Genomic DNA, 15,265 nt, shown 5'->3' with positions numbered 1-15,265 from the left:
ACTCGTGGCCTCGAGATAAGTAACTCGTGGCCTCAAGATAGTAACTCGTGGCCTCAAGATAGTAACTCGTGGCCTCAAGATAGTATCTCGTGGCCTCAAGATAGTAACTCGTGGCCTCAAGATAGTATCTCGTGGCCTCAAGATAGTATCTCGTGGCCTCAAGATAGTATCTCGTGGCCTCAAGATAAGTAACTCGTGGCCTCAAGAGAGTAACTCGTGGCCTCAAGATAGTAACTCGTGGCCTCAAGATAGTAACTCGTGGCCTCAAGATAGTATCTCTATCTTGAGGCCACGAGATACTTATCTTGAGGCCACGAGATCTCGTAGCCTCAAGATAGAGATACTATCTTGAGGCCACGAGTTACTATCTTGAGGCCACGAGATCTCGTGGCCTCAAGATAGAGATACTATCTTGAGGCCACGAGTTACTATCTTGAGGCCACGAGTTACTATCTTGAGGCCACGAGTTACTATCTTGAGGCCACGAGTTACTATCTTGAGGCCACGAGTTACTATCTTGAGGCCACGAGATAGTATCTTGAGGCCACGAGTTACTTATCTTGAGGCCACGAGATAGTTATAATACATTTTTTTTGACAAAGTGGGACTAGGGGGGCTCCGTATGAAACAGTATAAAAAATGAACAAAAGTGAATATTCAACATTTAACAGCATATGTGTACTAAGAATGCCAGATAATGATTTAAAAACTCGAAATACATATTAGACCAAATAAATAAAAAATAATTTGCTTTTTATTTTGTCTGACGGTGTTGACAAAAACAAAGTGATAACTGGAGAAACGCCTATTTTATGAAAAAAATACTAAATGAGGAGGTTGCACCGGTACATTGCTGAACAGCCAAGACCTTGGTTTATAATGATATACCTTCAGATTTTGTAATTTAACTAACTTTTTATTTTTAAAATTAAAACCTGTTTTATCCAAATTCCCAAGAATCACTGTACAGCATTTAGCAATTAATCTTTGCTAGTTAATTTCAACATTTACTAATGCTTTATTAAAATCTTGTTAACATTATTTAAAGGAGAACTCTGGCGCAAAATGAACCTTTGGTCTAATTACACATTGTTACCTAGTCAACCGTTATCTGAGATTTGTTTTCATGATTATCGAATGTAAATAGTTTTATCTCTAAAAACAGTTTAGCCTATAAAGCTAGTATAACGCTAGTATATTGGGCATAGATCAATGACAAATAAAAATCGCTTGTTAATACCACTAACAAGGTTAAAAATAGCCCCACACTAACACGGTAGCATAATGAGGGTCCCTACCTTCAAACCGAAGCATTGAGAACTTTGTCAGTGTCCAGACAGTTTAATAAGAAGATATTTAATACATACAGTCAACTTCGCGAATACAGCCAGGAGCCATCTTTGAAATACAGCCTTTACCAGTCGATCTACGAACGCCGATCCAAGCCTGCTGTTCGCGCTCATCTTATCACAACTTATAGCTCATCCACATCTCACCAGCGCACTTGGATAGGCGTTCGTAGTTAGAAAACAAATCTCAGATAACAGTTGACTAGGTAACAATGTGTAATTAGACCAAAGGTTCATTTTGCGCCGGAGTTCTCCTTTAATGCACTGTGAACTAACAATGAACAGCTGAATTTTTAACAAAGATGAACAAATACAGTAACAAATGTATTGCTCATGGTTAGTTCATGTTAGTTTATACATTTGTTCTTGTGCAGAAGCCAGATATATACGTCACAATACGGAAGAAAAGACTATCACAACTTGCATCCGATTCATTTTCAATAAGTGAAAATGTTTCTATTTTTTTTTTTAAATATGCTAGATGAAATTATGGGACATGTTTTGTCTGTGTCTCAAGAATCAGTGTTTCCAGCCTTATTCCATATTGACAGATGTGTCAGTTTTAGCAGAGGTCAAATGTCTTGTGGATATTGAATCAATGGTTTGTCTTTCATGGCATGAGCATTTGTGTGCAGTAGTCATGCAAGAAATATATATTTATCGCCTGCTTCATAGCAGCACATGAAAGCATGCCAGAACTCAAGGGATCTGTAGGCAATTATCTCACTTGTAGTATTCACTGCCACAGTCACAACATTAGCTTTCATAAAAATGTTATGCCCTTGTGCTTTTGCGTTTAGTAGCTTTTCTGTTTGGTTCAACCCCACTGCAGAGAACTCTATCACTCTGCTGAAACATATGCAGTTCTTTCAAATCATATTTAGTTTGAATGGGTTTTGCTTTTGCTGTCAGGCAGAACGCTGGACACTAGAATCATTTCTCGTCTGAACTAGTTCTAATTTTTCCTCAAACTCTTTTCTGTTTTACATTTGCATTTATTCCTTTGCGAAGCAACATTTTGAAAACATGGTGTCTACATACTATATCCCACAATCCAATGCTCTTGACTTGACCTTCCATTTTCAATGTGATGAATGAACTGGAACTGAATCTCTTTTTAAATCGTTATTATTACCCCTCAAAATGTATTTAACATTTATTTAAAAAAATGATTCACCACAACATTTCAAGATTGAAATGGTTATATTGTTGAGTTTTTAAGTACAAATAAACATTTGTTTTGTTAATATTTTCTTTTCTTTTGTGGTTTAATGATTTATTAGATGGTTAAATATAGTCATGCATCACACGTTTTGGTATTTCTTCCTGTTACTGAAAATTAGGTTTCCACATCTACTGCTCTCATGTTATCATGACAGTTTAATTAGTGGAGAGCGGTTAAGCCGCCCAGTATCTCTGTCAGATGCGGCGCAGTGTCTGTTTGAAGATTTGGACTCTCTCCATTGGGAAGGAACTAAAGACGGGGGCTTTTGTCATATTCCTGCGGCAGAGGGTTTTGCATGTGCTGTGCTAATCTAGGAACTTCCCCATGTGCTGAAAGCAACAGCAGTGGATTTTATGGAGCTCATGGATTGTGTTCGAGGAGGCTGTTTTTTTAATCAGTGTTCTGTTTAACCTACTGGTTTAAAGGGATATTCACCCAAAAATTGTTCCAAACAAGTATGAATTTCTTTCTTTTGCTGAACACAAAAGAGGATATTTTTGAAGAATATGGGTAACCAAACAGCTGATGGGCTCCATTGACTTACATAGTTAAAAAAAAATACAAAAAATACTATGGTCAATGTCAATGGGGTCCATCAACTGTCTGGTTCCCAACATTCTTCAAAATATCTTTTTTTTTGTGTGTTCAACAGAAGAAAGAAATGTATACAGGTTTGGAACAACATGAGGGTGATTAAATGATGACAGCATTTTTATTTTGGGGTGAACTATCCTTTTAAATACTGTATACATAGAGCAATAATACACGATGCTGTTTTAAATAGAAAACTAATACAAATGCACAGGAACTCTATATGCTGTCCAAAATATGTATGCCAGGATCTGTCTTAAAATGAAAATAAACATTAAATGATTGCTTTGCATTTCATACTTGTTTTACTGATTAAATTTAGCTGAAAACCCAAGTTTAATGGCATGTTTCCATTGACATAAAAGGTCAACATGTTAAATTAACGGTATGGGTTTTCATTTATTTATTTATTTAAAAAATAAAAAAATAAACCCGCCTTGAAAAATATTTATTGTGAAAAATAAACTATATGGGTTTTCCTGGACAATAATGGCGGAAACAAACTTCATTTATTTTATACTATTTAATGTTAATATATAAAATGTATACAATATTTATTTATTTAATTAGTTAGTTAGTTATAAGATGCTTAAATATTTGTGTACGGAAATTCACAACTCACCTAAAGAAATGGCAACATTATACATTTGGTATTTGAAATTGTCTTAAAATCATTATCTATATTATAAAGTCACTACATAATATATATATATATAGGCTATGAAGAATCATGTGACAAAAAAAAACAAAAAAAAAACATAACAAACATAACAAAATATGGACATAACAAAATATGCGCCCAGACTTTTAATTGGTAATTTATTCATAAGTCCTTTAGACAATTTAGCGCAATTTAGCATTGTCACACACACACACACACACACACACACACACACACACACACACACACACACACACACACACACACACACACACACACACACACACACACACACACACACACACACACACACACACGTTGTGTTTTCATGTTTTATGGGGACTTAGACATACTGTAATGGTTTGTATCCTGTTTATACTGGTTTTTACATTTAAAAAAAAAAAAAAAAAACCAGTATGATTTATAAGCTTTTTTCCTTATGGGAACCAAAAATGTCCCCTCAAGAAAAAGGATTTTGGATATTGCCATCTTTGTGGGGAGTCTGGTTCGCTATGTGGGGACTCTCCATAGACTTAATGGTTTTTATACTGTATACAAACTGTATATTCTCTCCCTTAGGCATTCTGTATGATTTATAAGCTTGTTTCATGAGGACCTCAATTTTGGTCCCCACAGTGACCCCAGTCCTCATGAGTCAGTGCGCATCCAAGTTGATTTGATTTCCCAACGGGATAGAAACACACACACACACACACACACACACACACACACACACACACACACACACACACACACACACAGGTATCACGGAAGTGGCGTCACGGAGCACGGGAAGAGTAGGGAGGAGGGGGTTTGGGATGAAGCGTTTCAGAGAGCAAGATGGCAGCAAAATCCGATGGCGCGGGGGTCGTTACCGGTTTCGCGCAGCTGCACAACCTGGACGAGGCGCTCGGCGACGACGATGGGCTGGACAGCTCGGCCATACACATCTGCCACTGCTGCAACACCTCGTCGTGTTACTGGGGCTGCAGGAGCGCGTGTCTCCAGACGCTTCTGGGCGAACGCGACGCTGGAGAGCGCGGGCGGCCGACGCATCAGCAGCCGCCGGAGGAGCGCCTGTGGCTGGACTGCCTCTGGATCATCCTCGCGCTGCTCGTCTTCTTCTGGGATGTCGGGACGGACTTGTGGCTGGCTATGGACTACTACTCCAAACGGGACTATCTGTGGTTCGGGCTCACCCTGTTCTTCGTGCTGGTGCCGTCGGTGCTGGTCCAGATTCTGAGCTTCAGGTGGTTCGTCCAGGACTGCACGGGCGGTGGGCTCGGGGCCGCGGAGGGGCTCAGCAGGAAAGCCACGGCCGATCTCAGCTCGCGCATCTACGGCAGGGACAGGTGCTGTGTGATCTCCATATGGATATGGCATGCCTGTGTGCACATCCTTCAGCTGGGACAAGTGTGGAGGTAAGACGCTGACGTGATGATGATGATGACAGAAAGTCCACTGAAATGCTTTTAGGATGATGCACACACCCAGAAGAATGAGATGATATATACATGGGATAACCTGCTTGTTTTGATCAGATGCACAGGATGGTTTATGGTTGTTTTGACTGGTGCATGACATCACATCACTGTGCACACACTCCAGAGATGATGCACATTGAACACACACATCAACAGAGCTATTGCATGCAGATGCCTTTTAGCATCATCTCAAGAGGCAGTGCTCGGTTGAAACACTAATGTTTTTCTTTCTCTTGCTTTATGGGATCGTTCTGTGTCCTCTAACCATCTGTGTAACGATGGCAAACAGTTCATTTCAGCAGAATGACGGGCTCACTTCGGGCCTGAGAGTGTGGAATCGATAGAGCTTGTAATTAATTTACTTGAATGACCTCTGCTAGAGGAAAACAAACCTCGGTCTGGTCGGGTTGTTTTTGCTGCATCCCGTTTGGGCTTGATCATGTAGGATGTTGCTTGTACATTCAGTCTTGTTGTATAGCAGGCTTGTCTTCAGGATGTTGTTAATATTTTAGGTTCCAAGGTCACATTTGATGCTGATTGAGAAGCATGTGTGTGTTCTGGTGAGGGGTTTGCATTAGCCTGATGTGGGGTCAGTGGTGGGGACACTGATGTGTCTCATCCATGAGAGCTGTGAGTTTGTGAGAAGCATGAAACAAGGCTGGGCGTCACTAAGATTTGCATTCAGATGCTTTTAAAGACAGCATGAGAATGGAAGGATATTGGTTCTTTGTTATTCTCTTAAAACCACTGTATACTGTTTTTTTTTTTAATAAAGATAAACGTATTTTAGTTTTGCAGTGTGATATTTTCATGAAAAATGATCACAATTTACTCGCACATTGTCATTATTCTCATTATCTTCAAATTTTTCGGTAACACTTTACAATAAGGTTTCATTAACATTTGTTAACTACATTAGCATGAACTAAGAATGAACAGACTTGTACAACAATTATTGATCTTAGTTAATGTTAATTTCATACATTATTAAAATCAAATGTTGTGTTTTGTTAACACAAGTTAATGCACTGAAGTAACAAACTGAACAACTGCATTTTTATTAACTAATATTAACAAAGATTAATAGATACTGTAACAAATGTATGGTTAATGCTCAGGTTAATACAGTAAATAAAGTTCACAAACAAGACCTTATTGTAAAGTGTTACCTTATTTCTTACTCGAATATGATAATTTTAAAGTACAATCAGATTAATGTAAATACAGTAAAATTTTACTATCAAAATGTATAAATACTGTACAATTTTAGTGATACATTTTTATTTCTTGGAATAAAATAATGAGAATTAAATAATTGTGGGGATTTTGATGGGTAAATGTGCTTTATTTGTCATTAAATAAGTATCACAATGTTAATAATCATAATACAAATAATAATACTAAATATAGGCTTCAGTTTTTTTAATGACTTTATGGTTTAACCAGTACATTCATTTTAAATAGCAATTTCATAGGTTTATTTATTCTCGTTGCTTCTCTTTAAATTTTTCGTTAACACTTTACAATAGGGTTTCGTAACATTAGTTAACTTTAGTTATCATGAAATAAGAATGAACAATACTTCTACAGCATTTATTAATCTTAGTTAATGTTAAGTTCAACATAATATTTTTTTTTTGTAGTTGTTAACATTAGTTAATGCACTGTGAACTAACATGAACAAACAATGAACAGCAAGATGAATAAATACAGTAACAAATGTATTGCTAATTGTTAGTTTGTTTGTTAATACATTAACTAATTTTGACAAATTAAACCTTAAGGTAGTGTTACCGATATTTGTTTCAGGTTTAAGGTATAATGGATTAGACAAAGACTGATTTTCCAGACAATCCAATTGTCAGATTACAGCATTTCCAACTAATTCATGCTGTTATGTTCAGTATCTATAAATGCCTGTGATTAGTTCCATACAGCGCTGTGACCTGTTTACTGAGAGGATCCAGTGGTAAGAATAGATTGTTGTTGATGCTTTGCTTCTTCAGCAGGGCGACAGAAATGCAGTCAGTGTCTCCAGGCCTGAATAAGACAATTAGTTGACTGTCACGCCGGTTAAGATCATCTGTCGAGCTCAGGGGTGACCAGAAGCTGGCAAGCGCAGGCAGAAAATGTGTTCCCCGTCGGCAGCGCCCGCTCACACTCTCTGGATGCACATATGCTTCCCCTGGCAGAGATCTAACACTGATGAGGGCTGATTGCAGTGTTAAGAGTGTAAGACCCCAGCTTGACTCAGAGTTCTCTCAGCATGGAAAACCTTTCAGCCCTTCCTTGCTTTTAGTTTACAAATGCAGATCATGTCCAGTTGTTATTCTGTGACATTTGGGCTTGTAGGATCAAGCAGATTACCAAGAGGTTCTTTTGGACCCCATTGACAACATAATAATTTATATCATTCAAATAAAAATGATATAAATAAATTTAGATGTTTTCATAGAGTTGTTGTTGATAAATGTGTGAGGGATAAGTATTGTCATGGTAATGAATCTTGTATCACACTGAAGGGGACTGTTTTGTGATTAATGACTGATTTTTATATTTTGGTGTTTTCATAGAGAAAGACAAAAAAAAGACAGATTTGCAAGTTTATTTTTCGCAATTCTGACTTTATAACACTCATTTGCGAGTTTATATTTCCCAATTCTGACTTTATATCTTGCAATTCTGAGAAATGTAGTCAGAATTGCGCGATGTACTCGCAGTTGTGATATTAAGAGTCGCAGTTATCTTTAAAAATGTTTTATTCTTTGGAAACAAGCTTCCATACATGATATGTATTGCTTATACACTTAAAAAAATGGTGTAGGATCTACAGTATTTTAAAAAAAATCACTCAGAAATGGCTAGTAAATAATTAGAAAGAAACTGCAACTAAACATGAAATTCTGAAATATAGAAAGACTTAAATAGTATTTTCTTGTAAAACATACTTCAATAATCTTTATTTTATTTACAACTTTGAAAAATATGTTTTATAGTATATGTAAAGTTAGTGATTTGAACAAACCTTATCCCTAAATATTGAACTTGGGCCCAAAAATCGTCCTTTACTGCAAAAAATTATTTTCTTACTCGGTATGTTTGTCTTGTTTTCCAGTACAAATATGTAAACATTCTTAAATCAAGATAAATTTACGTGAGAAGCAAAATTACATAAGATGTATCAATTTTGTATCAAAGATGTATCAGGTTTTTTTTCTTAAAACAAGAAGATAACCTTGTTTTCCCTTTGAATTAATTTTATTTGATCTGACCCCATTAGCAGATATTTTTTCTGGGTACGTTGATCCAAAAAAAAAAAATCTTTCAGAAAACAAGACTTTTTGCTTCTCAAGTTAATGTATCTTAATTTACGAATGTTTACATATTTGTACTACAAAACAAGACTTATGCAGTGAGATCCAGGCAGACGAGCAATGGTTATGTCAGAGATCAAATTTGAATAAGGAATAACACATTTATTAAGTAAAAAGTCAAATTATAAAGACAACAAATGAAGTAAATCTGAAGTAAGGTATTTGCAGAATAAAAGGAGAGGTAGAAGAGAAAAAACAGAAGAAAAATAAGAGCAAAGAATATACTTACATCCTACTACACTTGTGTTTTGGTCTGATAGGAAAAGGTCAAACAGACTTAGCCTATTTATTATGTCATAGTTGGTGTAACCGGTTGGAGAGACCGGTCAAATGCTACGGTTGCAAAGATAGACGAGGTGTGGTTCTCTTACGAGAGTATCTCTCGTACTGCGTAATATCTTACGCTGTGAGGAAAACCTCTTTTCCACGAGATATTGAAGCCAAAAAATTATCCTTAATTTTGAATTAATGTAAAACGCTCTGCAGCATTATGCAGACATAGGCAGGACGGCTCGCGCGCCCATTGGCTGCCCTGCTGCAACAGCAGCAGCCTATCGAGAGAGGCGCTGCGTGACACCATATCCAATGGGGGCATTTCGCGCCCATTTCGTCACGTCCCGCCAGAAAGGGCGTGGTCTCGCCCTATAAATATAGCTCGATAAGGCTGGTACACTGATTTTCATCTCTTCAGCGAAGCCTCTCGCATCGCTGGATCCGGAGTGAGAAGCCGCGCCGTCGACGCAAGCCTTTCAGCGGGACGAGCTTCTGGAGTCGCTAGCCTCGCCGCCTTCAACTGCCGTACCTGCTGCGCTTTCCGGCGTACTATATATCCTTTACTCTGCTCTGTGTGTATGTGTGTGTGTGTGTGCTCGCCCCGTGACTCACACTTCTATCATCTAAAAGAGCCGCGTCTTTGTAAAGACGCCATCCTCCTGTGGCTCGTGCCGAGCCACATTCAGCGACGGGGACCGCCATGTGATGTGTTTCCTGCCTGTGAGAGGATCATGCAGCTCTCGCGCTCGCCGACGGCGGCTGCCCTTACTGCGAGCGATTGCCTACGGTGACTCTGAGGACTCGCCTGGCATCCTTCAGCGAGACTGCACTTCCACCCGCTGCAGTGCCGCGCCGTAAAAAAGCGCCGTACTCAGCGGGTCCCCGAGCCTTCTCCAGCCCGTGAAAGCTCGCCGGTTCGCCTGCCAGCTTCACCAGCTTCACTCGAGTCGCTCACTGACGGATAACGGCCGCCGCGCGCCGCCGCTTCCGCCATTAATGACGACGAAATAGCTGCATCTGTAGAGGAGACCTGCTGCTCTATCCTGGCGTCGGACAGTGAGGACTGGGCGAGCTCTGTGGACCTCCCCCTTCTGTCCGCGAGTCGTCAGGGAAACGGGCCAGCATCAAGACCGCTAAAACCGCGGCTAGCTTTCTTTACGTTATAAGAAATCTACCCCGGCCCCCATGGGCGTGCGTCACCGGCAAAATGAGAAAAGAGTGTGTTTTAGTCCCCGCCGAGGCCGGACTAATCTCCATTTCTCAAACATTTCTCAGCTCCTAGTTTGAGCGGCTGAAAATGTCATTATTGCAGCAATGGGCCTGTTGTATAACACGCACACCTGCATACAAACGCCGACACACACAAAACTGTGATGACGCTCTCTTATCTGCGTGCGCTAATGTAGTCCTCCCTGTGGCTCAGGGGCGGAACCCAAAGCCTTCGCGCGAGAGACCCGTGTTCGATCCTGGCTCTCGCAGCAGATAAAAATTTAGTCTCGTCGCGGCCAGACTTCCACCGAAACTTTTCGCTCGTTCAGTTCCAGAAAATGCGACTGTTCCAGTGTATTTTGCAGTAAACAAGCTGGTACCACGGCCCGCTTGCCTGCACATAAAGGCCGTTTCCACGGCGACCCAGAAAAATCATGTAATCATTGTATTTCTGGTATTCCGGCCACAGCCGATGGTGTTGTAAGTGTAATAAAATGCTCACAGCCCAGTGTTCATTTCTACACACAAACACAGCCCGCCACGGTACAGGGCTCGCACAAATGAAATTGACGCATGTCAATTGTGCATTAAATGTAGTGAATGTGCCCACAACCCAGTGCCCACAAACACTACCACGGTTTCTGTAAAACGAAACCAACACAAGTCTTCCTAGCCTCCTAGGAAATCGACGGTGTTTCAGTCTCGCTGCGGCCAGACTTCCACTGAAATTTTCGCTCGTTCAGTTCCAGAAAATGTGACTGTTCCAGTGTATTTTGCATTAAGCAAGCCAGTACCTTGCCCGCTTGCCTGCACACAAATGCTGTTCCCACGGCGACCCAGATAAATCACATAAACGGTGTATTTTCTGGTATTCCGGCCACAGCCGATGGTGTTATGAGTGTATTAAAAATGCCCACAACCCAGGGCTCATTTCTACACACAAACACAGCCCGCAAAAATGCAGGGCTCGCACAAACAAAATCGCCTCGTGTCGATTGTGCACTAAATGTAGTGAATATGCCTACGTCTCAGTGCCCACAAACACTACACACCACATGTCCCACGGGTTCTGTAAAAACGAAACCAACACGCATTCAGTCAGCTCAGGCCGACGGTGTTTTTCAGTGCAGTAAATGTGCCCGCTGTCCTGCGCCCATATTCACTCACAGACATGTTAAGCCCCACGGGGCTCGCCCCGCTCTCTCTCCCTCAGCAAACTGCTATAAGGGTTTTGAGCGCGGCCAGGCTGCCCGCCGCGATCGGCGCGCCCCCCGCCTCACACACTGTAAACACAGTGTCTGCGTTACAGCACGCCGGACCTCCCTTGCCGTCACTATGTCACGGCCAGAGCCCAGATCTCATTCTACCCCTAGCTATTCACGCGAAAGTGTGGGCACAGCTTCCTGGGGTCAGAATGGGTGCTGAACACTATAAAAAGAGGCTATTCGCTACAGTTCGCTCGACGTCCCCGCCGTTATACGGCGCGCGTCGAGACGACGGTGAAAAACGAAGTATCTCATCTACTTCGAGCCTAGATAGCGAAACTACTGAGCAAAGGTGCTATAGAACCTTTATCTCAAGCTCAGAGCAAAGGGGGCCTACACAGCAGATATTTTCTGGTACCGAAAAAAGATGGAGGTTTCAGACCCATTTTAGATCTGCGACAGCTGAACAGAGCGCTTGTGAAGCACCAGTTCAGAATGCTTACAACCAGGAAAATCCTCGCGCAAGTTTGCCAAGAGGACTGGTTTATGTCAATAGATCTGAAAGACGCCTATTTCTAGATACAAATAGCGTCCCATCACAGGTGATTCTTGAGATTCGCCTTTGAGGGCCAGGCATATCAACACACAGTCCTGCCGTTCGGCCTGTCCCTAGCACCCCGTACATTCACGAAGTGCATGGACGCGGTTCTCGCACCCCTGAGACTCCGGGGCATGCGAGTTTTGAACTACTTGGACGATTGGCTGATTCTAGCTTGATCTCACTCAGAGCTCATAGAACACAGGGCCACATTACTCGAGCACCTCGAGAATCTGGGCCTCACAGTCAATCGGGCGAAGAGCTCACTGTCCCCCAGTCAGAAAATTTCTTTCTGGGTACAGTGCTGGACTCGCGATCCATGACAGCACTCCTGTCATCGGAGCGCGGACTAGACATTCAGCGCGTCGCGAAATCCTTCCGCCACGGCTCTATAGTCCCGCTCAAAAGGTTTCAGAAAATGCTGGGCCTGATGGCCTCAGCAGCCTCTGTGCTCCAGCTGGGCCTGCTTCACATGCGCCCACTGCAGATGTGGCTGAAAGCGCGAGTTCCGCCCTGGGCACGGACCGCTGGTCTGTTTCGCCTCAGGGTCGATCTAAAGTGCGTTTTCAGCTCTGAAACCTTGGAAAGTGACCGACTGGTGTCAGTCAGGTGTGAGTCTGGGGACCGCCTCGAGTGTGCAGGTGGTGTCTACGGACGCCTCCACCTCGGGATGGGGAGCGCTGCTCAAGGGCAGACCATTCGCTGGCCTGTGGTCAGAACGGGAAAGGCTCCTTCACATAAACTGCTTGGAAATGATAGCAGTCGACAAAGCGCTACGGTGCTTCTGTCCCCAGATAAAAGGTCACCACGTCCTGGTCCGGTCGGACGACATGTCAGTGGTGGCACACAGAAATCGCCAGGGCGGCGTCAGGTCCCGAAACCTTTACAGGTTGACGGAACGCCTTCTGGTCTGGGCTCAGCACAACCTGCTCTCGCTGAGAGCAGCGCATGTGCCTGGTCACCTGAATGTGGGACCAGACAGGCTGTCCAGAAACAATGTCCCAGCAGGGGAATGGTCGCTGCATCCGCAAGACGATCCAACTGCTGTGGAAAACGTTCGGCAGAGCGCAGGTGGACCTGTTGGCGTCCCACGAAAACGCTCACTGTCCAAAATATTTCTCCAAGAGCAAGGACGCGCTGGCCCACGTCTGGCCTCGCTGTCCCCTCTATGCTTTTCCCCCCGTCTCGCTCCTGCCTCAAGTGCTGGAACGAATCAGGGAAAACGGATGCCCAGTGCTGCTTGTGGCTCCGCTCTGGACGAACCAGACTTGGTTCCCAGTCCTGATGCGGCTGACCAGCACTGCCCCGTGGCCAATACCGTTGAGGAAAGACCTCCTCTCTCAGGCCAAGGGCTCGATTTGGCGTCCTCGCCCGCAACTGTGGTCCCTACATGCATGGGCCATCAACGGGTACCCGCTAACCTCCTGGAGGGAGTGTTAAACAAGATCACGCAGGCGAGAGCCCCGTCTACTAGACGGCTCTACTCCTCGAAGTGGTCTGTGTTCTCTGCCTGGTGTCAAGCTCAGGGCTTTGCACCCGTAGACTGTGGGGTCACGGAAGTACTCTCCTTCCTTACAGAGCTGCTGGATAAGGGCAGGACCCCATCCACGCTCAAAGTGTACGTGGCGGCCATAGCAACGTTTACAAAACCTGTGTCTGACCAGTCACTGGGGAAAAACGACCTAGTCGTGCAATTCCTTAAGGGAGCTCGGAGGCTGAACCCTCCCAGACCTCCTTCAGTCCCGGTGTGGGACCTTTCTACGGTTTTGGAAGCCATGAAAGGTGCCCCGTTCGAGCCAATCCATTTGTCAGACATGAAGCATCTGTCTTTCAAAACGGTGTTTCTTTTGGCTCTCGCTTCAGTAAAGCGCATAGGGGACTTACAAGCGCTTTCAGTAAGCGCGTCATGTATGGAGTTTGGGCCTAATGACTCAAAAGTCATACTCAAACCAAGGCACAGGTACGTGCCCAAATCCCTCAACACACCGTTCAGGGCCCAGGTTATTTCCCTGTGCGCTCTCTCGGTTCATGATGAGGAGGAGGATGCGAGTCTCCTTTGCCCTGTCAGGGCACTGAGAGCTTATGTGTCCCGCTCGTCTGTCTTCAGACAGACCGAGCAGTTCTTCGTTTTGTTTGGCGGACGCTCCAAGGGACTGGCCGCATCAAAACAGAGCCTATCCAGATGGATAGTCGACGCCATAGCACTGGCTTACACTTCTAAGGGCCTGCAGTGTCCTTTGGGTGTCAGAGCGCACTCCACGAGAGGCGTGGCCTCGTCGTGGGCATGGTATAGTGGGGTTACCTTGCAAGATATCTGTACGGCCGCGGGCTGGGCCTCGCCGTCTACATTTATAAGGTTTTATAACCTAGAGGTTCCCGCCTTACAAGCCAAGCTTCTGTCGGTATAGAATTCAGTGCTATCTGCCCCGCTGTACCGGCCCAGATGCTGAGTTTTGCTTGCGCATCGCTCACTGAGCGATAAAACAGCTCCATGGGTGTTGAATGACCCGTACTGTTACCCGGTTCAGGCTGAACACGTTCACCCTGTCTGTGTGAAACACTGTTAACATAACTAGCTCCTGTAGGATGCTATTTCATGGGGAATGATGCTTGCAGCCTCTCTTCCCCGACTCTCTGTGAGTCTATGGTGATTATGCACTACATGAGACCCGGGCTACTGCCCTTGGGACTTTGGTGTCGGATCCCAGTACGCACGGCGTCTTGCATTGTGTTCCCCATAGCGTAAGATATTACGCAGTACGAGAGATACTCTCGTAAGAGAACGTACTCGGTTACTAACGTAACCTCGGTTCTCTCTAGAGAGGGAAAGAGTACTGCGTATCTTGCCGTGCATACACAGCTCTGGTTCGCTTCGGCGATGAAAACCAGTGTACCAGCCTTATCGAGCTATATTTATAGGGCGAGACCACGCCCTTTCTGGCGGGACGTGACGAAATGGGCGCGAAATGCCCCCATTGGATATGGTGTCACGCAGCGCCTCTCTCGATAGGCTGCTGCTGTTGCAGCAGGGCAGCCAATGGGCGCGCGAGCCGTCCTGCCTATGTCTGCATGCTGCTGCACAGCGTTTTACATTAATTCAAAATTAAGGATAATTTTTTGGCTTCAATATCTCGTGGAAAAGAGGTTTTCCCCATAGCGTAAGATATTACGCAGTACTCATTCCCTCTCTAGAGAGAACCGAGGTTACGTTAGTAACCGAGTACGTTTTGACACCTTTAAGAGAATATCGCAGATCTTGCATTATCTCATGTCTGCAGAGATGGAAACAGACATAT

At 43.6% G+C, this 15,265-nt stretch overlaps 1 protein-coding gene across 1 annotated transcript in view; it reads left to right on the top strand.

Moving 5' to 3' along the window:
- The first annotated feature begins 4,631 nt into the window (after nucleotides 1-4,631).
- Nucleotides 4,632-15,265, top strand: part of xkr6a (XK, Kell blood group complex subunit-related family, member 6a) — a 59,444-nt gene continuing 48,810 nt past the window's right edge. The window contains exon 1 of the mRNA XM_056255959.1: nucleotides 4,632-5,247. Within this exon, the coding sequence (XP_056111934.1) occupies nucleotides 4,667-5,247 (581 nt within the window). The 5' untranslated portion in view covers nucleotides 4,632-4,666. The remainder of the gene's footprint in view (nucleotides 5,248-15,265) is intronic.

The sequence above is a fragment of the Rhinichthys klamathensis genome, unplaced genomic scaffold (genome assembly GCF_029890125.1).
Source record: "Rhinichthys klamathensis goyatoka isolate OS25496 unplaced genomic scaffold, OSU_Roscu_1.1 h1tg000123l_1, whole genome shotgun sequence".
NCBI classification, from domain to species: Eukaryota; Metazoa; Chordata; class Actinopteri; order Cypriniformes; family Leuciscidae; genus Rhinichthys; species Rhinichthys klamathensis.
The sequence above is the reverse complement of the archived record's forward strand: the minus strand, read 5'-3'. Positions and strand labels throughout refer to the sequence as shown.